Source organism: Solanum dulcamara, chromosome 5 (assembly GCF_947179165.1).
Source record: "Solanum dulcamara chromosome 5, daSolDulc1.2, whole genome shotgun sequence".
Lineage (NCBI taxonomy): Eukaryota > Viridiplantae > Streptophyta > Magnoliopsida > Solanales > Solanaceae > Solanum > Solanum dulcamara.
The window spans coordinates 78924082-78952037 of record NC_077241.1 but is presented as its reverse complement, the minus strand read 5'-3'; the positions used below and the strand labels follow the sequence as shown (position 1 = coordinate 78952037).

General features: G+C 31.7%; 3 protein-coding genes across 5 annotated transcripts; 1 reads left to right on the top strand and 2 right to left on the bottom strand.

Moving 5' to 3' along the window:
- Nucleotides 1-119: 119 nt before the first annotated feature.
- Nucleotides 120-6250, bottom strand: LOC129890159 (uncharacterized). 3 transcript variants are annotated; one of them, XR_008766987.1, is made up of 7 exons: nt 5936-6250; nt 3797-3951; nt 3408-3625; nt 2111-2720; nt 1115-1636; nt 897-1030; nt 120-810 (listed from the first exon to the last, which is right to left on the bottom strand). XR_008766987.1 is itself a non-coding variant. In XM_055965709.1 (7 exons), exons 1-6 carry the CDS (start codon nt 6103-6105, stop codon nt 948-950), a joined length of 1680 nt encoding a protein of 559 aa, XP_055821684.1. In that variant the 5' UTR covers nt 6106-6249; the 3' UTR covers nt 127-810; nt 933-947. The 3 variants fall into 3 exon arrangements, 2 of the variants coding, with proteins under 2 accessions (XP_055821684.1, XP_055821683.1); XM_055965709.1 differs by having other exon boundaries at nt 127-810; nt 933-1030; nt 3875-3951; nt 5936-6249; XM_055965708.1 differs by having other exon boundaries at nt 128-810; nt 933-1030; nt 5936-6248.
- A 9084-nt stretch (nt 6251-15334) lies between these two features.
- Nucleotides 15335-19258, top strand: LOC129890811 (protein phosphatase 2C 51-like). Its single transcript, XM_055966287.1, has 3 exons — nt 15335-16123; nt 17690-17795; nt 18963-19258. Exons 1-3 carry the CDS (start codon nt 15335-15337, stop codon nt 19256-19258), a joined length of 1191 nt encoding a protein of 396 aa, XP_055822262.1.
- An 856-nt stretch (nt 19259-20114) lies between these two features.
- LOC129890158 (endoglucanase 6-like) lies at nt 20115-26429 on the bottom strand. The gene is made up of 9 exons (XM_055965707.1): nt 26024-26429; nt 25721-25933; nt 24964-25164; nt 22943-23032; nt 22457-22621; nt 21838-22122; nt 21377-21725; nt 21093-21179; nt 20115-20876 (listed from the first exon to the last, which is right to left on the bottom strand). The coding sequence occupies exons 1-9, from the start codon at nt 26216-26218 to the stop codon at nt 20584-20586; spliced, it is 1878 nt and encodes a 625-aa protein (XP_055821682.1). The 5' UTR covers nt 26219-26429; the 3' UTR covers nt 20115-20583.
- Nucleotides 26430-27956: the final 1527 nt, after the last annotated feature.

The following is a 27956-nucleotide window of genomic DNA, read 5'->3' as shown; positions in this document are numbered from 1 at the left end:
TGGAAACAACCTTTCTACCCAACAAAGGTTGGTAAGATTTGCATATATTCTACCCTAATTAAACTCCACTTATGAAATTACTATGAATTTGTTGTTGTTGCACTAAGTACTAGTGATGATAAGGCTGTTCTAAATGGTCTGTGAACTTTTGAATCCGTCATAGGTTGTGTTGAGCAAGTATATATAATTATTAGAGTTTTTCACTGAAGGTGGATCAAAAACAATGGCTATGAAGAACTGATCTGAAAAGAAGCATTTCGTCTGTAGGCATTGCACAGAAGAATAGATCACGAACCTAATCGATTCAAACATATACGATATAACGGGGATCACCATAGAAATTGTAACACGATAGAAGACTTCACTCCACTCCGCATCATAATATCCTTGAAACATGACATTTCTTTTACTCTGCAAATTCAGGAATGCATAATCTCAAAAAAGGCGGACATTTCTGGATTGCTATAATAAAAATAACCAGAAACAGAACTTAAAAAACATAACGTTACAAAAATATGGGCATTATACAAAAACATCAAGTCTGGAAGGTTCCCATGCAATACCAGCGCTGGAGAGCTTTAGGACAATCATAGGAAAACTTGTCCTTGTATTTCAAAACGGTTGGTAATTTGAGTCACATAAAAACTTGCATAAATCTAGGTATCAACTGAGCTTTGCAAGATCAGAAGTGCGTTGAGCTTTGCAGGATCAGAAGTGCTGCAACACGCGTCAAAAAGTGCTCCGAAGTTTTCCATAACGACAGCCCTAACATGGTGTGGGCTTGTATCATTTATCATTTTGGGTTACACTCTGCATCATTCAAAAAAGAAGTATTACAATTTTGACATTGGAAAAGAAACTCAAGAACAACTATCGATAGGTAATAGAATACACACATGAGATGAATCCAAGAAATACTATCCATCATTTACCAGCTCATGAGGTATCTAATCAACATTGTCTCTGGAGATAGAGGCAGAATCGAACTTCATTGCGAGTAGTTCTTCGCTGGTGTACTTCAATCTTTGATCTAGTTTTAAATTATGAAAAGAAGGAATGTCAGGACAGAAAATAGCGTAATTTTTATACCAAGATAGGTTTGACAATGCCTCACCAAGAAAGCTGTCTCTGTTAAAGCTAAGGGGAGATGTTGATGGCCCTCCCTTCTTGTTTTTGTATAGTTTGGCCCGTGGTGTCGCTTGGGACAAAGGTGGGCTAACAGATAACCTTTTAACCAATGCAATACTAAGAAGATCATGCCTTACTTCAATATGAGGATGCCTTTGCTGAAATGACAACAGAGCATCCTCTGTCATCAACCAACAACCCCTGAGATCAAGAATCCTCATTGTTTGTGGAGGGTTGAAAACATCGAGCCCGGCATTAGTGAGCACACCATCACGAATACCCAGGGTTACCAAGCTTCTAATAGACGACAACTGATGCAAAGTGGTGTCAGCAAGGGAACCACTCCGTAAAAATAAATAGCTCAATTTAGGAAAGCTCGGCAAAGGAGCCAAAGCTGAATCCTTTATTCGAGTCTCCTCCAAATCCAATCTCTCCAAATGATCAAGACTAGACAATCCAGACAGTGACGAAACACAATTAGGATCAGAGTCCACGTCATTGGGAATACCTGGCATTGTGGTAGATTACACAACAATGTGAGTTAAGAGAGAAGAAACGAATGTTATTCTAACCCTAAGGAAAAGGATCTCCCTCAATAGGCAGCTGAACTGCTACTTCAAGTTCCACTCTACTTAATCTTTGGTTGGATAAGGCATAAGATGCATCCGTCTACTATTACATCTCCGAAAATAAATTTCAAGCTCAACGGATCTTATTTTAAAAGATTTTCACCCCAAAGTTGAAATGCCTACAATTCACCGATTACTTCTCCAAAAGTTACTCGTTCAAATTAATAGAGTCTGTTCATCTTGTAATAGTCTAGCCTAGAGTGTGGGGATACGCATCAACACCATGGTGTTGTCTTCAAGTATTTAAGCATCCACTACACCTATCTAGTTTCCAATGACGGAGAAATTGATGACCACAAAAAGAAACTAAATTAACAAGTACAGGAAATATCGAGGAGAAGAACATATCATACCTCTGATATTTGTACCACTCATATTGATATATTTTAGTAAAGGCATGGTGCACATGAAGGGGATAGCAGAATCGTCAATGGCCGTGTAAGATAACAATAAAGTTTCAAGATTGCGAACAAAACCAGCTAAGGTTCCCAGTCCAGCAGAGCTTAATTTTGTCCGGCTGAGATTTAGATGACGTAAATTTTGACCTACAAATGCAATGTGTTCAACTGACTCATCTCCTGCAGATGTACCACTGAGATCTAAATCTGATATCATACTCATATATGGCAAAAAGCAGTACGAATTAAGAGATGAATTGGAAAGATCCAGAAGAGAGAGGGAAGATGTTTCTAGGTGTAGGAAAGCTTCAGAGACATCTCTTATGGTTGCTCCAGACAGAATAAGCTTTGTAAGAAGAGCTTTCTGTCCTTCTCCTTCAAATATAGAACGGATCGTGCAATTGCTCATGTTTAGGCACGCAAGAGAAGGCAGACCCGGCAACATAGTAACCTTGGTCCAGGCCAAATTCAGAGAACTCAACCTTGGGAACCATTTAAGATGAGATGCTCCTTTGTTTGATACTTCACTCCCCCAAAGATCCAAATGCTGTAGCTTCCTGAGAACCTTCCAGAACCATAAAACGTGTCATTGATCTTGAAAAGTTCAAACATTCTAAATAAAATGGACAAATGATTAAAAAAAAACAATTAATAACAGCTACGCCCAATGGGTACACTAAACTTAAAGCATCTTTTCTCACCATGTGCTTTTCTGTAACCAAGGGAAACGTAAATCAAAGAAGGAAAGCTATGTTCTATCCTCTTATTTGGTTTTAAAGGAAAGAGAAAACTGTTAGCTGATTTCTTTCAAAATCAAAAGAAGTGCTCCCAAATGGTAAGCAATCTCACTCCTCGGCTACTATTTTTTTTTTCTTTTACTTTTCTGCAAACAAAAAAGAGGAAAAAATCTCAAGCTTTTCCTTCATTTCTTTCCCTTGATTAAATAAAAAAAAAACGAAAATTTCAAGCTCCCCCTCCTTTTCTTTTCCCTGATTTGCAAAAAAAGTGCTAGTTCGTGGACGGGCAATAAATGTGGCGAGTAATGCTGGATATCTATAATAAGTATGCATATGTATTCTCTTTGGAGAGGACACAAAACATAGAATAAAGAGAAATAAGGCATGGCACACTGCTAACTCTCAACCTAACACTCACAAGGTTAAAGAGAAATACGGCTTTAATACACCTTAAGAAAAGAGTGGGGGAGAAGAAAGACGAGATATTAAAGACATGTGAAGATCAGATGATCTACCTTAAGATTTGACACAGCAGAATCAGATACAGGCAGGCCTCCCAAATCTAACAAAGATAAGTTGGTTAACGAAGTCAGGAGCATCACACCATCAGCTGTGACACCTGTTTCTGGAATCCACAGCTTTTCCAAAATTGGGATGGTTGTTAGATGTCCAACTCCAGCATCAGTAATCTTCGAGCACCTGGAGAGGTCAAGCTCCTTTAAGTTCGTCATTCCTGATGAAAACAAAAACATACCTCTATAAGTAAACATTTGAAGTGTCATAATTAATTGTGAACTACGTTTAGAAAACAAAGAAATAACAGATTTAGAGGAGAATATAACAGAAACTTAACTAGATTAGTCACATTTATCAAAAGAATATTGGAGGTCAAATAAAAGGTTACCCGTAATAGCCCAAATGGCTGAATTGTTAATTTTGTTACAATCTGATAAATTGAGAGAACGCAAGTGGTCAAAAGCACCTAAATATGCCATCCATTCTGCATCCACACAACTCTCTCCCCTTAAGTCGATCCCGTCGACACAAAATTTAAACACTCTGCACAAGAAAATATATATCAGCTTCTGGAGTAGATAATGTAAGAATTCAACACATGGAAGAAAGAAGTCCTTAGCTTAAGCAGACAATAGATTTTGACACTACACTGTTGTAGAATTTAGTAAGATTATGGGAAAACATCAGCTTTACAATCACATAGCTAAGGCGATTCTCAGATATTAGATGATAGTACTATCATCATTGCATCACAGAAGTTCCACATTAGGAGTCTCATTTCACTAAGAAAGCAATACATTTGAACCACAACATACACCACCCACCCTCCTCCTTGAGCCAGAGAAAATGTATAAGAGAAACAAAAATGAATCTCAAGCCTTCTTGATGTTGGAGCTAGATAGCAACAAAAGTATTGATCTATTAAGATCCAAAAAAGTACTAGTCCAGTTTCAAGGATGTGAAGAACATATTAAATCCTTGCACAACCAGTATCCTGCGGATATATACGTAATTTGCTCAGGCCAATGCAAATATGGTGCTTTATAATTTCAAGAACCAGTGAACCACTACCCAGCCACCAGTGATTGATTCAGGATTTTCGGCTTGTAGGTGCTCACTTGTTTTAATATAAAGTTACTACAAATCACATAGTATAAGTGCATACTGTTAAAATGTGATAATTTAAATAGTTAATGAGCAAAAATACGATTAATATTACCATTATTTTAAAAAAAAGACTTCACTTTTAGAAAGAAAAAAAAAGAATTAGCTTGAAAGATTTCTTAGCCAAATTGCCAAAAAATTTCAAGAGAAGTGATTGGAAACTGATTTTTTTCTATTTTTCTATGTCACAAGAAATTACATGAACGTAAAAGGAAATTAAAACTAAAAGTTAAGTAAACAACGAAAGTAAAAAAAGAAAAGAACACGGAAGACTCTCTATTGGAAAAAAGGAGGAAAATAGGAAATGTCAGTTAAAGATGAATCTGACTCATAAAAACAACGGTATCGCCTAAGAATTGAACCCTTCCCCAAAAATACTGTCTTCAAACAAGCCACTCCGACCAAAGCACCCATTAGGCTTTTGGTTCACTGGTTGCTATTAGGTTAATATATCTTTTTCGAGCAGTTTTAACATAGAAATAAATAATTTACATCAGGGTTAATGGGCGCTCGAGCACCTGGTAGGATGTGGGTTTACCCCAGCCAGCCACCACATTAAGCAATTATAAACTTAGCCTCAATGGTGGAGGCAAAGGCGGATCCAGGATTTAAACTCTATTGGTTCAATTTTAAGATTACTAGCATTGAACCCATTATATTTTTCAAGTTATGAGTCCATATCTACTATTTATTGCAATTTTATAAAAATTTTACACATAAATTTATACTCCACGTCAAAAGTTATGGGTTCAATCGAACCCCTAACTATAATGCTACATAGGCTTCTGGTTGGAAGGCCAATAACAAAAAGACATGACCAAAATATTGAGCAATTCAACTATTTCACTTGCATCTATACACTCTCAGTATTTCTGCTCTCCCATTTTCTTCATTAATTTTTGTCACATGCCATTTTGTTCATCAATTATCTACACACTAAATGCCATTTTCTTTTTAAACTATCTACACACTAAATCATCAAAATACCATTTTCCCTTTTAAACTATCAATCTCACCCAAATGTGTGAAATCAAACTATGCACAGATTGATTTTGACTTTTGCAAACAGTTGTTATGCAGTATCAGGAATTTCTAAAACCATGACATTATTTTTCCTCCATTCACATTAATACCACAAATTGAGCTGTTCCATAACTGCTAGATTATGAAAATCACATTTCTTTGTAATTTCAGGACAGTGGCAAATTAGAGTAATCAAGTATACTCAAAAATCAAATGAGAAAAAAAATCGAAAATCCGATGCTAATTACGGAACAACACATTAAAATTTCAGGATAGTGCAAAATTTAATTTAAGCATACAGAAAAAAATATAAAAGGATTAAATCATAATTAGGATATACTCGAGTAAAGATGGGAAGAGGAGACGGCGGCGAAGAAGGCGGTGAAGAAGAGCTTCGGCGAGGTGAGAAGGCATGATTTCCAGTGTCCGCCGCTGTCTCCGCCACGCTTCAACGGCGTCAAGGCTCTCCGTCGCCGATTCCAGGCACATCTCAACCAGTTGGCTATCCATTTTTCAGATCGGAAATTGATCGGAGTTCTGAATGAAATTGGCGAGTTAAACAAAGACCAAAAATACGTGTCCAGCAAGATTTTATGTCAAGAGGTAAAACTTTGTCATTCTTTTCATAAAATAAAATCCTGTCAAATGTTTGCTAACTCTTCTCCTGTAACTCCATTAAATTTAAATTCGTATCAGAAAATCTCGTATTAGAGTTAAAATATTTTTTATCGTGTCTGATACATTTATTTATCAAGTTTGACTAATTAAATTTGTATCAAGCAATTCTACTTTCAGAATTTAAATTTCAAGCGTTTAAAAGGAAAATGTTACTTCGTCTAATTTTTTCATTAACTCCATTGTTAATAAATTACGGCAAAACACGAATTTTGAACCTTTGTCTGTTCTATTATGGTGAATAATGTGAATTGTTTCATTTAACAAATTATGATATCAAATAAAAATACTTTTTTATTTAGTTAATTATATATTAACAGTATGTCATTGTTGAGTTAGAATATCCCAAAGCATCTAAATAAACGTCCGAAGAAATATAAAAGTTATCTATCAAATCTTGAAAAAAAAGCACACAAAAATGAGGCGTTGAATCATTTGAGCTTCTTTCACTTCGATTGTTTTAATTTAGCTGAGAGCGCAATAAACGTCCGAAGAAATCTAAAAGTTATTAAATAAGGAGTAATATAAACATAACATAAAAAATCTTGAGTTATTAAAGAATGTAATAATTAATAATTTGTTGAATCCATATGTAACGACCCATTAGATCGTTTTGAGTACTAGAGCTTTTTATTTCATAAAACACTCATCTTGTAAATTTTTAATGGGTACTTTGGACTATTCGATAACTAAAGGTATTTAGTTGAGGGGTAAGTTTAGATAATTAATTTAATTAGTGGACTAAATTGATAATTTAGTTAATATGTTATACCACTTGTCCCATATTTATTAAAATAAGTTGTGGGATTTAACTATTATTTATTTATTGGTTCATAATTAATTACCCTAATTTGTAAAAGAAAAGAAACGAAAGAACAGAGAGAAAACTTACCTGCGGCGTCCACGCGAGCGACAACATTCAGGTAAGGTTGCAAATTGAGGTTCTGTAGCTATTCTTTACTTAGTGATGGTCAAGTTACACGTTAACATATGTTACATGTAAAAAACAAAACAAAAAAAAATAAATTATCAGTTGATTGCTAATTGTTAAGATAGGAACCATAGATATATTAGTATATTATTAGTATGATTAGGTTATAAGTGAGAGGGGATAAATATATAGATGGTATATTTAAAGTTAAGAATCAATAGTTGTTCGGTTTTAAGTTTTCGCCACTGATTTTGTGACCCGTTGGCTTCAATTTTAATTAAGTATTATTTTGTTGTCATAGTATAAATTAATTTTTGATATATTGAGATAGGTAATTAAATATTGTGAGTATTATATTATATGAATACCATTAAAGTTATGTTATTTGGAAGAAATTAAGACCTAATCCTAGACTTGAGATATTAGTTGGTATCAAAATTTAAGAATTGATTATAGAGTTGGGGTGAGTTGTTGGGTCTACGTTAAACATATATATAATACTGGTGTCTACGGGTTCGTTTGCTTACGAATGTGGTATACTTGATAGATTGGAAACATGAGGCATCGAAGAAAGAGAAATCATCGGTGAATTAGCTTGCTTGACTTCGGTTCTTCGATTGAGGTAGGTTATGATTTTATTCTATATCATAGATAGACTCTTAATAGTGATTGATATTCATTGAGTAATGTGTGAAGTTTACTACGCATTTAATTGTTGTGGTTTGGATGGTTGATATGTTGTTGTGATTGGTCTGAAATTCCGAGGCCATGAAATCCATAATCTTGAACTTGCCCTATCAAAAATGGTGCCTTGAATATAGAAGGCTTGATGAAATATTATTAATGAAGTGGAATGTAATAATAAAGAATGATAAAGTAATTATATTTGGATCGGGTGTCACGAGCCGACACGGTATATTTGGATCGGGTGTCACGTTCCGACACGATATATTTGAATCGGGTGTCACATTCCGATACGGTATATTTGGATCGGGTGTCACGTTCCAACACGGTATATTTGGATCGGGTGTCACGTTGCGGCACGATAATATTAAAGGAAAACAAATTAAAACAACTTAATACTACCCAATCTCCAATAACTCATTATCCAAAAGAATGTGATGTGGAGGCTTGAGTCCTCATGCGTGATCTTGATATTGTTGATTGGTTATGAAATTATTCATTGTGTTGTCACTTGATCTTGTTGGTTGCCACGTGTTAAGTGCTATGGTTGATTTCCCGCTATTATTTATTGCATATTAATTCCTATTTTGAGTCGGCCGATGATACCTACTCAGTACATGTTGCCCTGTACTGACCCCTACGTGTATCTTTCTTTGTTTTATTTTGTGGAGTGCAGCGAGTCTTCCATCGGCTTCGACTCGACCTCAGCTCTAGGCAGTCTCCAATTCAGAATATTTCAGGGTGAGCTATCCTTCTAGCTCGTGATGGATTCTCTCGGTTATGACATGGTGTCCTTAGTTTTCGGACACATTTTGTTATTTATTTATTCTGGTGTTTGACATTTCCAAACTTAGTTTTAGAATTTAGATGTCCTTAATGTGATGACTTTCAGATTTTGGGGAACGTCAAGTAATAGATTTTAATGGCTTTTGTTATTTCTGACTTTAATAAGATTGAGTTTCCGCAATATTGTCGTGATTTATAAGTTGAACCGTTAATGTAAGTTGAGGTTTGTATCGTTGGTTTTCCCACCTAGAAAATTAAGTGTGAGTGTCACTCACGGCCATTTGGGTCATGACACCATACATATTCATAGAAGAAATAAAAGAGCTCAAAAATTCATTTTTTTAAAAATAATTAATAATGAGCTTAGCTTCTCCACTTTGACCAACGTATCTATGAATGTGTTACGTAGTATTCAAAAAAGGTAGTCTCCTATTTATCTCTCTTTTTTAGAAGACTATTTTGGAATTCAAAATTTATGATTTGCATAAAATAAAGACAAAAATAAATGAGAAATTACATCGATGTATTTCTTTTATTTGACTCTATTGTATATTTTTCTACAATTTTCAATAATTCAGATATATTTTAATACCTACTCGAATATTAGACTTTGATGTAATATTTTTCAATAAAACTAACTTAAGTTAAATTTCATATATTTATATAAAAGGGGAAATTTGCCTCTTTTAATTCCTTAAATATTTAACATTACTGCTTCTTTGTGATTGTGAATGACCACATTTTCTTATTTGGTGTAATTGTTTCTTCTTTATGTCTATCTGGATTTTTCTTTTGATTTAATTAATTATTTCAAATATAAAAAAAGTTATTATTTCAAAATAAATAAACGTACATTATTTTGATATCAGTAAAACAGTCTAAGACAGGTAAAATTGTGTCTCTAGAGGAGACAATATCATGCTTGCCCATACCTCCCACAACAACATATGTACATAGTCACCATGACATATCTAGCATGATGCTCAAGTACTATATTAAACAAATTTATTAATTATTATTACTAAAAATGTGAATTTTTTAATGACACGTCAGTCGAATATGTTTGTTATAAGTTATTTCTTATTGAAAATTTTGAGAATTCTTAGTTGTGTTAATTACTTGTATTGGATTATTATCGGATCAATTCCTTCTTCAAGTTGATTTGAAAATAAAGATCTAAATTCTAAGTTTTTCTATTCATCTTGTAGTATTTCTAATGTTTATAATTTGTGTTCTTTTTCTTTCATATATAATTAGGTGATAAATATAATGAATGTAACAAAATCGATTCACTAGTTCAGTAAAATGTTTTTATAGATAAAAAGATTTAGAAAAGACAACGATTTTATTATGAGTAAAGTTATAAAATAATACTAATCAATAATCATTTTTTTTCTAGAATGAATATTTGAATATCACTAAATAATTATTATTTACAAGTTCCATACCTAAACTATTATCTGTTCTTGTTACCTCTCTCCCAATACTCCATCCATCATACTTAACTTCCTATAAATTAAAAAGGCCTTGGTTGAAAATGTGGCAAGATAGTTGGAACAACTAGCTGAGAGGTGCGTGATAAATGAAAAAATTCTTTAAAATGAATTTGTCTAGCATAATGAATTCATAGTAATTCTTTACCCCGTCTTTGTAAGGTGGGGGACAATTTAAATATGGAACTCGTAAAAATAATGGTAGTTTAGAAATCATTTTTTAACCTATTCACTCAAAACTTTTTTCATGAATATTATCACTTGAAATTTTGGAAGCGTGATATTCCTATAACAAGTCATATTCATTAAAGGATGTTTTAATATGAATTCATGATATTTCAAAAAAGTTCTATTATCATCCTATAATTTATTTATTAATTTATTACGAAAAAGAGTTAAATATACCCCTATATTATTAAAAATAGTTTAAATATATCTTTCGTTATACTTTCAATCTAAATATACCCTTCCGTTATACTTTTGGTTCAAATATATCCTTCTCATTATACTTTGGTCAAATACGCCATATATCAATTAAATATCTAGTCCCAACCTTAAAATAGATATGTGGAGGATTGAGATTAATTAGACGGACCAAATCATTTTGTCCCGGCCAACAGACAAAATAATCCATAACTCGAACCAAATAAAGCTCTTAATATGAACAATGGAGTAATGTCAAAGTTGTTTTCTTCAAATCAGTTTTCTTAATACTCCCTTCATTCCATATTAAGTGATTTTTTGAGGGATTTTTCATTGTTCAAAGTTCAAGATAGATGTTTGAAACTTTTTCCATATTTGCCCTTTCATTTATTGAAGTTTTATATTTTCTAGAAAATAAATCACACTATTTGCAAAGTTATATTTATGATTTTAGAAAATGCAATAGTGGAAAGTATGATTCAAATTATGTCCTTGAATGTTTTTCTTAATATGTATGTATTGTCTTACAAATTCACTTAATATGGAATGAAGAAAGTAGATTGGCAAAAACAATAATTATAGAAATGAGTTTTTATGTATCGCATGAAGCTAATCAGTTGGCATTTATTTTTTGACAAACAATTCATTTTGATTTTGTTTGACTTAATAAATGGATTTGAGCAAGAAAGTATTTTAGTGAGTTATTTTGGGTATTAGCTGGGCAAAAGTGATCTGGGTTCTTTAAATGAATCCCAACCCTTCAGGTGTCTATTCTAAGGTTGGGACCTATATATCTAACGGATAAAAGGTATATTTGGCCCAAAGTACGAAGGAAAGGGTATATTTAAGCTAAAAATATAATAATGGATATATTTAAATTATTTCGGATAGTACAAGATATATTCAATTCTTTTCCGTATTTTTTATTGCAAAAGGGTGAACATAGGAAATAACATGAACAAGCTAAGCAGTCAATTTGATTTGTGAATGACGATAGAAAATTTGTCTTCATGAACATCAAACTAAATTTAGATAACAAGAAAAAAAAAATAGTACATGCATGTTGAAGCAAGTGGCTTGTATAATCCACAAGATTTAAGGTGGGTGAAATAAATACATGCATGTCTAAACTCAAAATTCACCCACCTTCGTCTTTTCAGTCATATTCAAATATTTTTTATTTTTTAGCTAAAATATATTAAATGTTCTTGCCTATAAATTTAATTTGCTTGATTCTAAACAATTTGAGTGAAAAATAATTTCTATTCCATATTTAAAGTGGAATAAAAAAAAAATTGACTTGTAGATTTTTAGCTAGAATCAAATAAGTTTTTAGCTAGAATTTTTCTTCTTCTTAATGAATTTTGAAAGAAAAAAATTAAGATTCAAATGGGAAGTAAATGGAGGAAAGCAAAGGTGGGGCAGGTAAGTTCCAAAGACACTTGAAGATTAACCGACAACGGCGATGGTGGTCGGAGGGAGATTTTTCAATGTTATTTCGTGGTCTCACACTTTGAGGTTGTGATGAAAAATAAAGAATTGTGTTGAAAAATAAAAAATGAAGAAGAAGAGGATAATGGGTGGGGTGTGAAGAAGAAGAGAGTGGGTGGGTGTGAAGAAAAAAGGACGTGAGGATGGAGCGCTTTTGTTTCATTTAAAATTTTTTTACTTTAATTTTAGTCTGACGCGCTATTTTTTTTATTTTTTTGCCACGTCAGTTTTAAGAATGTAATAAATTCACTTTTAGGTAGTTTAGGTGTGTAATAGGTCGACATGATAGTTTAAGTATGTAACTGACTTTTCAGTACAACTTCAAAGGATAATTTATGTTTTTTCCCGCCTAAAAATAAAACATTTTTGCTTTCTCCATTCACTTTTATTTATGTACTACTCTAAAAATAGATTTTCAATTTTGCTTGTCAGTTAACATCAAGAAAAGATTAAAAAAAATTCATGTTTTACCTTCAACATTAATTACTTATTTCTCAAATAAAAATATAATATTTCTTTAATCACCTAATTTTAACTATCGCTTTTAATTTAAAGTTTGTTATTGAGGGCTTGAAATTATGTTATTTTAAATATATATTAGACGATAATATAATATTTTATCTATAAATTAAGAAATAAATTTCACGAGTGATAGTTTACATCTTTACCCCTTACCCCATAGCAACCACCCAACCCTCTACCCTTATTTACGGCCCTATCTCCAATAATAATTGAATTAGATCATATATACATGATGAATGAATACAAAAAAAAAAGAAGTTAAAAGATCTATTTATTTTTTAAGAAAACATCTTCTAAATAAATATTTTTCGAGAAAAATATTTTTTCGTACGGAACACACCATATATACTTTAGTACGTAGTTTCTTTTTTATATCAATTTTTTTTATATAAAAAAAACTCATTTTAGAATTTTTGAATATCTATATTTTTTTATTTTTCATTCGGTGTCCAAAATCCGTGGAGCCTCGATTGAATTTGAACCGTGCCCCGTAGGGTTCATTCGGAGGTGACGCTCCCAACAAAATTTTCTCCATACCCAAAGCTCGAATCCAAAATATCTGATTAAGGGTGAAACAATTCTACCACTGCACCACAATCTATGTTGGTTTGAATATCTATATTTAGATGTGAAGGCTCGAGAATTTTCCATGTACAAGTCATCCATTATCCAGTCTCCTGGGATCATGACTCAGCATATTGGTCTAGATTAATTGGATATTGAACTTGAGGTCCATATTGTACTAGAAAAATAATGATAATAATTATATATATTTATATAATTTGCTAGAAAATATAAATCAGAAAAATTTGAAAAGATTGATTAGTTTCATTTGAATTCAGTTATCTTATTTATGGTTGCTGCTTATTGTCTTCTTAGTTATTTGTAACATACCTTTTTATTATTGTATTTGCTTTATGCATTTCACATATGCCTATTTATGTGCAAAGTCTTTATTGAAAACAGATTTTCTACCTTTTCTTTTAACTAAGGTCGCATATGTATACATTATTTATTTTTATATTTTATTTATGAAATTACATCGAACATGTTATTATTGTATCTAATATAAAGGATCAAAACACACATAAAATATATCTATTTTTTGAATTTCATATATATTTGAACTGTCAAGTATGCAAATTTTTTATTTAAACTACCACCAAATATTTATCGAAATACGCCTTAATTATTAATTATTTCTTTTTTTACCTGAACGATGGTGATATTCAATGATCATTCAGAAAATTTGAATTATAAATGTTGTTTCGCGTTTCTCCCTTATTTGGACAAATAAACTTAGAACACAACATCATAATTCATACCTAATTAATTGATCGCGTATAATGTTCAATTTATATTTTTGGTAATAAAGTACTTCTTTTTGCCATTCATTTTTATTTGTCACGTTTCACTTTACGAAATTTAATTTGATTAATATTTAAAGTTATATAAATTGAATTAGATTAATGTAATACTTCAATTAAATATTCAAGAACTATTAGAAAAAATATTATAAGTTATTATTAATATGACAAGTAAATACATTTAAAAATATTGATCAAAATTTACATAATTTAAATTTTTAAAAAGATAAAACGTGATAAGTAAAAGTGAACGAATGAAATACAAAAATAATATATTAGGGAAAACACCAAACGCCCCAAGAAAGAAAAATATAATAAATAAAAATGAATGAATGAAATATGAAAATAATATATTCGATCGATGCTAAACGTTTCGGAAAACATAATAAGTAAAAACGAAAAAATAAAATATAAAAAATAATACATTTAGCTGAACGCCAAGCAAAGTCTGAAAAAATATGATTAGTAAAAGTGAATAGACATACGAAAATAATATATTCGGATTTCGGCGGAACGCCGGAATTTGCAATTGCTACGTGTAAATATGAGAGGCAAATACTGGCTATACGTGTCATCTCACCTCGCCACCTTTCCTTCTTTGTCACTAATGACCAACTCCTAAAGGCCTTGTTTGGTTGCAATTACTAAAATGTATAGTTAACATCCCCATAAACTTTCACATTATTTTTAGGCATAATATATAAATATAATTTTTTAATTTGATTTCAGCTGGTATTATTATCCTTTAATTTTGATTGTGTATAAGTAGGCACTTAAACTTTTATAAAATTAAATAAATAGACCCGTGTATCCTACATCACATAATATACGTAGATACAAAATTGTCATGTAAAATACTATGTATGACGAATATGTCTATTGTTCAAGTTTTGAATAGTTAAAATGTCTATTTATGCACTACTAAAATTAGAGGTCGTACGTAATTACTAGCAAAAGCTAAATTAAGAATCATATTTATATATTATGCCTTATTTTTAATATGGTATAAAGGATTAAAGTTATAGTTATGCTTACGAGTGTAATAAAAATGAATGATTTATCAGTATTAAATAATTTAATTAGAAAGTAAAATCTCAGACTATACCAATCTTTTTTTTTTCTAGATAATTTATTTTTACTAATAATATAAAATATGGTAATTCATGCATTATTTATCATGACTAAAACTATTATAATGTCTGCCGCATTTATCATGCATAAAAACTTGTCACTAACCAAACGTCCCCTTAAGCCACTCCCTCTTTTTTTTAGCTTCTCTTTATATATATATATATATATATATATATATAATAATATAATTCATGCATTATTTATCACTTATTATTATTATTAAGCGTAGAATTATAATGGTATCAGATCCAGGAAATAATAAGCCAAGAGATGTCTTTCACCAAAGAGTTCTTAAATCTTACCATAAAAGACAGCAAATTCAACAACAACGTATGACTTATACAAATTCATCCGATGAAAATGATGCAGCAGCAACTTATGGCGATCGCGATGGAGATTTTGTCCATAAAAAACGTTTTTGCCTTAGGGAAAATGAATCTATTAATAAAAGTTTGTCCAACAGTAGTATTACTACTATCGAGTCGAGCTCGAAGGGTAGTAGTAATACTGTTGTTGATATTCCACTAGAAAATATAGAGTTGAAGTACGGATATATATCGATGATCGGACGGAGGAGAGTGATGGATGACGCTATAAAAGCCTCCATAAATATGGCGAATAATGAGTTTGTATTTTTCGGAGCTTATGATTGTCATGGAAGATCTAGGGTTTCACATGCATGTCGTGATCGTTTGCATTATGTACTCGAGGAGGAGTTATTAAAGGCTAAGAGAAAAGCAATTAATAATAATAATGATGATGATAATAATGACAGTAGTAGTAGTGTGGATTGGGAAAAGGTGATGGTGACGTGTTTTTCAAAGATGGATGATGAAGTTATGAGAGATGGGAATGGGGTAATGGGGTATGAGGAGGGTGGGTTTGAGGATGTGGGGAAGACGGTGGGGTTTGCGGCGGTGGTGGTGATAGTGGGGAAAGAAGAGATAGTGATAACTAATTGTGGTGATTGTAGAGCTATACTTTGTAGTCATGGTGTTGCTATACCTTTGTCAAATGACCATAAGGTAAGTTATTATTCTAATTTCTTATATTTTCTTGTAGATCTATGATTTCAGTAAATCAACCATCACTCAGTCGTAATTTGTATTTTTAGGAAAAGGGTCTAATATATATTTTTTTAATTTTATCATTTAAAGTTGATATATCATTCGTGACTCATCTATATTTCTATTGTTATATAAATTTATTTTTTTATTAAAAAATTATTAATGTAGGGATATATTTGATCTTTCTCACACGTTTTTTTTCTTCTTTAATTTGTAGCAACGGTTAATTTAAATTTATTATTTTAATGATCAAATTTATTTTTCACTAGCTTTTTTATAAAATTAATCTCAAATGTTTTTACACATAAAAAATAAATTAGCTGAAAAATATTAGTTTTATATTTTTTTTCCTTACTTTTTCCTCTTTTTTCTCTCACACTTCTTTTGTTTTATTTCTCGTATTTTTACGTTAAAGAACAAAAGAAAAAAATTGTGAGTGAGGTTTCGAGGTGTAGAGATCGAGCGTCGAAATATCAGTGGATCAATTTTTCTTTATTCAATATAATTATTGAAAGGATAAAGCATAAAATAAAAACAAGAAATTCAAATAATGATAATCAAAAAAGTAAATAGAAAAAAATTATGTGCGAAAATGATCATATGCACCCCTACAAGAATTTTGAGCCACTTTTGTAATGGTAGGATATGTGTGAGTCATTTTTATAGCGGTAGAGATATATGTGAGTCGCTTCTGTAATGAGGAGTATATTAGCTCTAAATGACAAAGTTGAGGGGTATATCAGACTTCTTCCTGTGTTTTTTTAACTTAAAAAATTACGTGTTACGAAAGCAACAGTCCTTACAACTAGTGACTAATTTATAGGGATAATTACAGTAGGTGGTCATTCGGTCATTTTAATTATCAAAAAATAGTCATTTGGTGTATATTCATGTATATTCGGTATCTATTTCATGTTTAGATTGTATCATAATGTATATTCAGTGTATAACTCATGTATAATTAATCTATATTGTATAGTCGGTATATATTTTCTATGACTTTTGACAAACTATGTTGTACAGTCACCGTATATTTTCTACGATTTTGACTATTTTTTTTATGTAAATAATAAAATATGGCTATATTTATTATAAACTAATTAATTTATGATATATATTTAAAATTATTCCTAATTTATATTTACGTAGAATAGTCTGCCCTATTCTGTCGAAAAATTTCCTTATTTTCATAATTTGAACTCGAAATTTTAGTATCTCATCCATCCCAATCTCATAACCTAAATTATGTTTGAAGGTTAACTATGAGTACATGCAACTTTTGCTCTTCTTAACCTTATTATCAATTTAGAGAGTGGCACCCTTAGATTATTTGTTACTAGAAGACTCAGGCTAAGTCGAGAGTTTAATTTCTATACATTAATAGTGAAGAGATTATATAATTTGAAAATAAGACATGAACATCTTTATTATGCAATAGGTTCAATGATATTAAATTACTTATATCACATATAGTTTGAAACTTACTAAGATTAGTCATTTTGTGCATGTGTAATTTTTATGTAGCCTGATAGACCAGATGAGAAGAAAAGGGTTGAAGCAGCAGATGGTAAAGTTCTAAAATTGAATGGTAGCAGAGTCCAAGGAGTCCTTGCTACTTCAAGATCCATAGGTACAAGTTATTCTCACTTCAAACAAATTATTGCGCCGTTTATTTTTACTGGTTCAATATATTAAAAATAAATATTTATATTTATTCGTTTAGTTTGATAATTTAATATTTTATATCTATTTTATTCTTATAATTAAGTATTGTTTGTCTTAATTCACTATTTTACTTTATTTGAAAAAATATATATCTTTTTTCTCTTTCAACAACTTTTTAACTTTAATTTCTCACGTTATACATTTAAAATCAAGTATATTTTAGTACATTTTATGAATCTTTAGAGTAAGACTAAAAGATTTTAAAAATTTATTTACTTTCTAAAATTCGATGTCTTTAAAAGCAGATAAATTTGACAAACTAAATCAAAGAAAGAAGCAACTCTCTCAGAACTGTGAAAGCTAATTTCAAAGGTTAGGAATTTTGCCGAGGAGCGATTCGAATAGGAAAAGTATGACTTTAATTATGTACAATTTGTAAGATTAGTGGCACTTGTCATAAGTTGAAAAAAGTGTCAATGAACACTTGGTACATTTGAAAGTTAGTGACACGTGTCAAAATTTGGACAAGCTTATAGAAGGTTATTGACACGTGTCATTCCCTAGTCAAAAGTGTCCCATCTCATACATACACAACACTATACACCACCTCCCAAGTATATATAACTCACTTTCTTTTATAATCAGTTTTTAAAAAAATGATATGTTTTTAAAATTAGTAACAATTTAACTTTAAAATATTCATTTTATCCTTAATAAAATAATTTATAGTCATACCTCATAATGTGTTCGTGATTTCAATACCAAGAATTAGTCTAATTATCATTTCATCATAGGTAGTCTTCTTCATAACTTGTATTTAGGAGTATAATTGGTATGCGAACTAAATTATTTTTTATTATGAATTTATTATCACTGGACTAATTTATTTCATTTAAGAGATTGGATAAAAGATAGAATATTCTAATATTAAGCTTGGGATAAGATTTATACTACTTTTGGTAGACCATATAAATTTATATCATCTACTGAATGCAGTATAAATTTTATCGTAGACTTAATCTCGGTACAACGATCCCTTAGTGTGGGAAAGTTGGAAGTCTTAATTGTAATACATGGGATTTTTTTACTTTTTATTTTTGTAAATCTCACATTTTGATTCTAAATTAAACAGGTGATCATAGTCTAAAACCATTCGTGATACCAGAGCCAGAAGTGGCAGTGTACAAACGTGACGAATTGGACGAATTCATAGTAATTGGCACAGATGGTTTGTGGGATGTTGTGTCCAACGAGGTAACTTGCCATGCCGTAAGAACATGTCTCAACAGACAAATTAGGAGGAAGTTCTCCGATAGAGACAGTGCGGCGGATGCCGCCGCACTTTTGGCCGAGTTGGCCATTGCTAAGGGAAGTAAAGACAACATTAGTGTCATAGTAGTTGAGCTTGGTAAAATGAATCCAAATTAGTGTTTGTTTTTGTTTTTGTTTGTGGTAATTCTCTATTTTGGTGGCTAGTTTTCTTGCAAGGTTGAGTGACAAAATTAGTTGATTAAGTCCAATGTTTGTACAGTTTGAGATGAGGTTTGTTTTAGATTTGGTTTGAGGCTTGATGAGACCAATCTTTAATGTATATGTACTAGAATGTTTGGCTTCGTTCGTCATATATTGCAATAAAACTTTGGTACTTAGAATATATTGATTAGATCTTTCGGAGTCGAATCTGCGTAGATTCGATCGAAGTGAAATGTGTGAAATGTTTTTTTTGATGTTGAAAGGTACCGTCACATGGAGACAATCAAAAGTGTTGGCATATAGAGACATGCCCAGCCTAAAAATAGCCATCTTTCACATTAGGACTTCTGTTAGTCACTTATCATAATGAGAGATGGATTCAGGAATAATTATGCTTTTCGACTCAAATTAGATATACATATGCAGAAATAATACACATAGGACCACAAACTTACCATCGACAACAATGTAACCAAAGATACACATGCAGAAATAAAACTCATAGTACCACAAACTTGCTGATTTTAAATATTGAGTTCACCTATGTCTGTCGTAAGAAATGAATGAATAAATTTTATCTCTACCTTGGAGGTAGAGAGGTAGAGAGGTTGTTTCCCCCAAACCCTCGACTCAAGAAAAAACAATCCAAATGCCATCAAGAAGTAGAGCAAAAATCTAGTATCAGAAATTGTGTATTACAAGTTGCTGAAGTAGCAAAACTACCAAAGGTAAACTGTTCTTTGAACAGAATACTAAAAGCAGAACAAAACTTACGACATCACAATACAAAAAAACCAAAGTGGAGCAAAAATGATAGGAACATTTCACGCTTGCATTCAATTACAAAGGAAAATGAAGACTTTAGATAATAAATATAGAGAAGCCAAAAGCAAAACTTTCTTTGCTTCACAACTCCATTTTCACTCTTTTTCACTGTTTCTCTTTCTTTCTCAAATACAATGTGTATATATATAAAGTGGAGGAGAAAGAGGATGAGCACTTGTATAAACTCGTCTCTTCACTCCTTTCTTCCTCCGACTTCTCCACATTATTAACCTAAAACATCATCATTCAAAGTCCTAATCAAACTGCAAACCAACAAGAAGTTGAAACTTACAAACTTTCAAGAGGAATCGATAAAAGGACTTGCTTGACTGTGCCGTGTAGTAGTAGTTGTTGTAGTATAGCTGCACAATTCTTACATTAGAACCACAAGAAAAATGTGTGAGCATTTCATTTTCCACTTCCTTTTTTAACTTCTTGATGTTCTTTCAAGTCTTTTAGACTAGTGTGTAGCTTGAAACAGAGACGATTGCAGGTGAAGCAGTGTGAATGTACACAAACTCAAGGCTTTTACCAGCTGGTAAAGAGTTAAGCCAAGCTGGGAAGATGAATGAGTCACCGTACTTAGTAAGACCCCAGAGAGGACCATAGAGCTTGAATATTGAGAGCTTCAAATTCTTAACCGTCTTTCCAGACTTGTTGGTTACAATTGCTGAGTATCTGTAGTAAGTCTTCCCATTCAGAACCCACGAACTAGTTGCCCTTTGTTGAATAGTAATATGAGCATTAGCTGCAAATACATTTGTTCATTAGATTCCATCAAAACTTTGCCATTGCAACAACATATCCAATGTAATCCCACAAGTCAGGCATGGGGAGGGTAGTGAGTACGTAGACCTCACCCCTACCTTGGGAGGTAGAGAGGTTTCAAATAGACCCTCGGCTATTGCAATATTTAGAACTAGTTGATATAATACATTGACAGACGAATAGCAAGTGAAAATACCTGGGACTGGAAGTACTCTTGGCCTTGGAGCTGGAGTTACTTTAGTTCTTGGAGCAGGCTTTGGCGTTGGCTTTGGGTCAGGAACAACTGTAAGAAAAAATGATTCGCATAAAACTTTGAAACATACAACTAAATGACTTGCACAAATATGTTAATACTACAACAACTACTACTACGTCTCAATCCCAAGCAAGTTACTGTAGGTGGATGCCTAGCTAAAACTAGTCAATTTATGTTGAATCCTCTGTATAGTCATAAAAAGATGTTAATTCACTAAAATGTACCTGGGAGAAGCTGATTGTAACCGCTGTGACCAGCATGAAGTCTTGCCAACACTCCGATCAACGGAGCATTGTTGTAAGTGGCAGGCTCAGTTTGCTCATAGTTATCTCTTTGATCAGCAAAGTTGTCATAGGCATCAGGTCCACCAACAATGGCACCAGTGAGGAGATTAGGATCGCTCGCCTTTCTGCTAAACCAGGTAGCATAGCCTCCCCGGCAGCTAACAAAACTAGGATTAACCTTAAAAGAGACAATGGAGGAAGCTCTGTGGTGTACTTGTCTCGGATAATTATTTCCATATCCCACCATGTAACTTGTAGCTCTTGGGTTGTCACCAAGAATGTAGTCCACCTAGAACATCAAACATATTCATTAATTAACCATGAACACATTGCTAGTCCATCATTCGACAGAGGAAGGGGGTTCTCAATTTATGATGAATCATCAAAGTTAATTTCTTTACCTGTGACTTGGCAAATGAGAGGAGCTCATTCGGAGAAACAGAACCAGAAGAACATTTGAGGTATTTTCCAGCAGACGCCAAATAGTCAGAATAAATAGTGGCAAGGAATGCAGCACTAGTGACAAATTGCATATTGTTCCAACTCTGCCTGAAGATGAGACCTCCAGGAGTTTTCTGCGTATTTCTGTTACCCTTTCCAAGGCATGAACACATAAAGTTCTCAGCTTTCTGCTGGTACCTCTCAAATACAGGTGCATTGTGACCAGCTTTACCAGACATCAAGAACTGCCAATAGATATACCAATTGGTTAATTTTTGAAAAGAAAAAATATCACTTTATTTGCCTATGACATCTTAAGAGTGTGTCAACTATGTTGCTCAAACTTTTCGAAAATAACATTCAAAAAAAACATAATGTGTGAGTTGATTCCTCCAAAGGCAGTATATTTTGGACGATTTGACACGTGAACGACAACATTTTTTATGAGTCTGAACAACATAGGGTGTCAAGACTCCCTTTTTTTTCAGAAGGGTGTCAAGATTCATTGATTCATGTTTATTATATTACTGTTCACTTGAAAATTCCAAAACATAAAAAAAATTGAACTTTATTTCTTACCTGAGCAACAAGAGTTTGGACACCAGCATACTTGACATCCCAACCAAATTCAGTCATGGACCAACCAGTTCCACCAAGGGCATCACCATTTCTTCCCAAATAATTCAAGTAAAATTGATTATTTGATGCCTTGTACAACCATGCTGCTCCCCATAGTAATTCATCCTGTAACAACAAACAAATATTCCAAAAAAAAAAAGTAAATTAATAATTCATCATGATTTTTTTTTGTGTGTGCAAGGAAGATGGTAAGAGAACATTTATTTAGACATTGAAAAAATTTACTTTATTATTGTTCCTAATTTAATTAAACAACTCAAACTACTTTAAGATGAACTTCATTAATAAATTTTAAGTAAACATAAACAAAATGATCAAATCGTGCACATTTCAAGTAATTAAAAGCTATACTATGCTTAATTAAATATTAACGAGGGATCAAAAGTGTTATTAACCCAAAAAAAAAAAGGAGTTAGAATCACGTACCGCATACCCACTGACAGATCGGTAGTACTTCTGAGCTACAGTAATACTGCTATCATATTTACCCCTATACTTATCAGCAAACTCGAACAGCTGAAAACAAAGTAACCAGTACTAAAATCAGAACAACAAGGGTATATTAGGAACTAGAAATATGAAACAAGGTATGCTTCGTGTGATTGTACAGTACAACTGCACCGACAGTCCCACATCACGTCAAAAAGTAGATGTACGGCTGAAATTCGCTGAGTACACTAGATCAGACGGTTCTTCATATACTACCCGTGATAGACGGAAAATCTATTGGGCCCTACCATGATCCTTTTGTTCCACCGAAAGATTTTTGATAACATTTACACAGACACGTAAAATTATCAACGCTTATTAATATTATTATTGTTGTTATTATTTTAAACCCTAAAAGAGCAAAATTATACCGACATTAAATTTTAATTAATTTTGATTTACATATAAAATCTATTAAGGAGAAAAGCGCCTCATATTTAAAAATAAAAATTATACTCACAATTTCATTCAAAATGTCTAATTTAGAGTGGAGGAATCATATTTATATATCACAATTCTTAAAGATAAAAACCATTGGAAGGATACTGTTCATTTTACCGGAGCCTTTAATGGTAAAACCTTTTTCGTAAAATAAACACAATGTAATCTTATAAGTGAGGAAAAAGTTAATTTTAAAAGACACTCGAGTCAATAACGCATGACAAAAAGAAACAATGCAAAAATAAAGCCGACATAGCAAATCATAGGCTTAATTTATAAATCTAAGGTTAATTATTTGATTTGAGGTAAACATTAGTGTACGAAAATATTGTACATATTATATAATTCCAAATAGATTAATCTCTTAATCAATGGTTGTTTAGTTTATCTTTTCATAAATGTGGAAAAACAACACAAAATAGTAGCGAAATACAAGAGAATCAGTGTAGAAATAGAATGTTTATGATAATAATAACAATCATAATAGAATTAAGGGAATCTGTAGAGATTGGTTTCTTTATTTTCCATCTTATATTATTTGAATCATCAAATAAAAAATAAAAAATTGTCACTTAGAAAAAGCTTTAGTGAAGACAATTGGAAATTGACCAAAATAGGAGAAAAAAACAATAGTAATTAAGATGGACCTTGACCTAACATTACTCAATGCACATGGATCCTAACCTTTTAAAAAGGTAGGAAAAGACCCACAGAGTGTCGTAAGACCATTCTCATTGAGTAATTTTGAGGGAAGGAATAAAATAAAGTTTTTCTTTAAACCAAAAAGTTTAGAATCCTCATAGTGTGAAAATAACGTTATATTTAACTTTTAACCTTTAATTTTGTAGATATTAATTAATGTTTACGAATAAAAGCATTGAAATAATGACTTGATACCTTACAAATTCGAGCAGAATTAGTTATTGATAATTATGTTAGAGTAGACTAACTATATACATTTCTTTTATTGTGTTCTTTTTCATAAATCATACTCGTGTGAATATAGATCATGAGTTTAGTCATAAAAATCGATCATTAATAGAGATTATAAGGTAAATTGTATATATTACATTCCTTGATTGTGACTTTTTTTTCAAACCGTGGGCACATGTGAATGGCCAATGTATCGAACTATCATTTAATTAACACTTAAACTATAAATTATTTCAAATCATAAGTCATTCATCGTACGGCTCACTTGCGCCGGTTAAAATATTTTATTATTATGGGGTTTTATTTATTACGAGCGTAGAAGGGCGTTAGAGTTATAAATGAAAAAGTAGCAGTACGCCCCCACAACTAACCTACACCGACAAAAAAGCTGAGCTAATCGTAACTGCCTTATTACTCGGCGCCCTCACTAACATGCGCTCTTTTCCCAACGCCTAGCTAACATACACCTCTCTCTCACTTCTCAGTCCACGACACACTGAAGATTGAGCCACTTTATTACTCATCTTAACTAAATTAATCATTTAATTAGAATCATAAATCATAGTTAATGAAATTTAATTAACCTGATGTGCATGATTAAGAAGCTCATTGGCATAACCAGGGTTGTACCGCCGGAAGACCATGGAAGCAGCCGCCATGGCGGCAGCTGTTTCTCCGGCAAGATCCGACCCGGGGTGGTTCGGGTCGATTCGATAAGCAGCTCTTGATGTAGTCATATCTTCTGGTCTTTGCCAGCAATAATGGTCCGTATTACCATCTCCCACCTAACAAAATCACAATTAAAATTAGTTCATTAACCACTAAATCCAAATTAAACTTAAAACTACCCAAATCAACATTCCATTTGGTCCTATTTTATGTGTATAATAATATTAGTTAATAAGACACTTTTATTCCCATTGAAAATGACATTAGGCACATTAATCATTAATTTATTTAAACAAGAAAAAAAAACATAAGTTCAATCATGGTACATAGAAACTCCACTTAGCTAAAGTCATTACTCGTACTCGATATTTGTATCAAATTAAACACTATTTAAACTTTTGCGAATATTCATTGAAGGGTAAAATATCGAGTGAGAAAAGGAAATTGTTCAAGCTCATATAACTAAATTGTTTCTGCATATCCAGGTTCAACTGGAACGTGATCAAAAGCCCAAACATGAATGAACATGGCTATGATATAATGTAAAGATATGAAAGTATAATCACCCAAGTCTAGACCGTCAGTCTATTCACGAATCAATCAATGTAGGAGCTTAACCCACTCTAACACATTCACTAAATAGTAAGAAATCGAGTGCGGATAAATTTTTACCTCTCCGTAGAGAACATAAGGTTCAGGATGAGCTTTGAGTAGATAATCAGTACCCCACTTAACAGCATCCATGGCATGACTAAGTTCACCACTAGCAGCCATTTGTCTACCATATTCCAAAATACTCCATGACAACATTGTAACAGTAAATGCCATTGGTAAACCAAATTTCACATTATCACCAGCATCATAATACCCTCCAACCAAATCAATCTGCAAAAAAATCCCCAAAAAATATCAAACTCAAATTCATCATAAATTATTGCAACTAAAAAATTAGCTAATTTAATTTCATATGCATACCCCACTAGCTTTTCCATCATTAAGACCAGAATTACCCCTCCATTGAACTCTCTGGTTATGAGGAAGATACCCAGATCTCTGAGCTTCGTAAAACAAAAAGCTCTTACTCAAAGCTTCACCATAATTATGCCCAGCAAATACTACTGGAAGAACAACAAGAATCACAAAAACCAGAGAACCAAGAAAACCCTTCATCTTTTATGAGTAAAAATCACTTCACTATTCAGATCTGTTGATTGTATACAAATGGGTGTGTTATAACTACAACTAAAAAGAAAAATGGGCAATGCTGGTTAGTTTATCAGCTGAAAACTTACTGATAAACTAAGCCCCTGTTATAAAAATAAAGTTTAAGAGATTTGAGAGCAAAGAGGGAAGAGGTTGAAGGAGTATATATGGTGGAGGGAAGAGAAAATGCCAAATTTTTTAGAATTAATGTAATTATTTAATATTTTTTGAAAATTCGTTTTCTTAAAAAAAAAAAAAAAAAAATTATGGGAATGGAGAAAAATGGTAGGGGTAGTGCCATGTGCTTTTGTTCAGACAATGAGGAGGAAGATTAAATTTTATTTACTAAAGGGAGAAAGAAGAAAAAAAAAGTCAAAAGAATTTCAGGAAATTGTGTGTGTAATGTTTCTATGTTTCATGATGTATAAATAATGATGTCTCGTTTAATATAGGGTGTTGTATTTAAAGAAAACGCACGTAAGTAAATATGTACTCCCTCAATCCATTTTTATTTGTTCACTATTAATTTTGCATAATTTTTAAAAAATTATAAATAGAAAAATAATTCTATCATATCATCTTGTGAATATAATAAATACAATATCTTAAAAAATATAATAGAGAAATGACTACTAATTAATAATAAGGATAAATTATGAACTAATTTTGAGCCGACGGTCTTTCGAAAACAACTTCTCTATCTTCATGAAATAGTGGTAAGGTCTGCATACACTCTACTCTCCTTAGACCCCATTTGTGGATTTCACTAGTATGTTGGTGGTGGTGGAGGTAAATTAAGAACTAAGTGTAAATTATCTCTTGATTTCATAAATTTGACAACTATTGTTAGACATTTATTTTTAGTATAGTGGATAAATAAAGATGGACGAAGGGAGTAGTATTATAAGGTTTACAAAATACAATTACAATAACATACATAATGTAATTCAACATATGGGATTTAAGGAGAGTAGAATCAAAAGTGTACATAGATCTTATCCCTACATTGTATTGAAACAAAGATTATTTTTGTATAATACTCGACTCAAGTAATGCATATTGAAACAGTTTAGAAAAGATTATATAGAAACAAAAAAGGACATTATAAACAAATAAATAAAACTTTATAACACATTAAAAGAACAAGAAGCAGTAATAACTATCAAACAGTATGATAATCAAAGCGCAATAAACACCATATTTACTACTCTTACATAATAGCAAAATGAATAAATACAAAATAACTTACTAACGACCAAAATTTGAATAATCCTAAAACTATAACATAGGGACAAAACACAAAAGTTAGAAAAGTCATTTTACTATTTCGTATAAATTTACTCGAACAATGTAAAAGTTTTTACACGTTTTATTTACCAAATTGAAAAAATAATATTTCAATCAAAAATAAAGTCCTAAATAATCAAAAAAAAATCGTAAACTCTTTATTATAAACTAAAATTATTGAATTTGAATAATCATGTATAACTTATATGCTCTACATTCCCCTTAAACATTTTCACCAAACATACGCATAGAATGACATAATTGTATTTTTAACTTCATGTTTTTTAGAGTATCATGCATTTGCTATATTATTATTATAATAGGAATATATTCATAAATATATATTCCTAAAATTCAAATCTATAGTCTATATTACATATCATTTACATCAAATATGCACTAGTGCATTGCAATCTAC

Coding starts and splice junctions, on each gene's coding strand:
- LOC129890158 (XM_055965707.1), bottom strand. CDS start 26,218: ATGAAGGGTTTTCTTGGTTCTCTGGTTTTTGTGATTCTTGTTGTTCTT. Junction 25,165..25,720: donor CTTATGTTCTCTACGGAGAG/GTAAAAATTTAT, acceptor TGATTTTGTTAG/GTGGGAGATGGTAATACGGA. Junction 20,877..21,092: donor AAGAGTACTTCCAGTCCCAG/GTATTTTCACTT, acceptor ATGTATTTGCAG/CTAATGCTCATATTACTATT.
- LOC129890159 (XM_055965708.1), bottom strand. CDS start 6,105: ATGGATAGCCAACTGGTTGAGATGTGCCTGGAATCGGCGACGGAGAGC. Junction 3,952..5,935: donor CTCTTCCCATCTTTACTCGA/GTATATCCTAAT, acceptor TTTCTTGTGCAG/AGTGTTTAAATTTTGTGTCG. Junction 3,626..3,796: donor AGCCATTTGGGCTATTACGG/GTAACCTTTTAT, acceptor TGTTTTCATCAG/GAATGACGAACTTAAAGGAG.
- LOC129890811 (XM_055966287.1), top strand. CDS start 15,335: ATGGTATCAGATCCAGGAAATAATAAGCCAAGAGATGTCTTTCACCAA. Junction 16,124..17,689: donor CTTTGTCAAATGACCATAAG/GTAAGTTATTAT, acceptor ATTTTTATGTAG/CCTGATAGACCAGATGAGAA. Junction 17,796..18,962: donor TGCTACTTCAAGATCCATAG/GTACAAGTTATT, acceptor TAAATTAAACAG/GTGATCATAGTCTAAAACCA.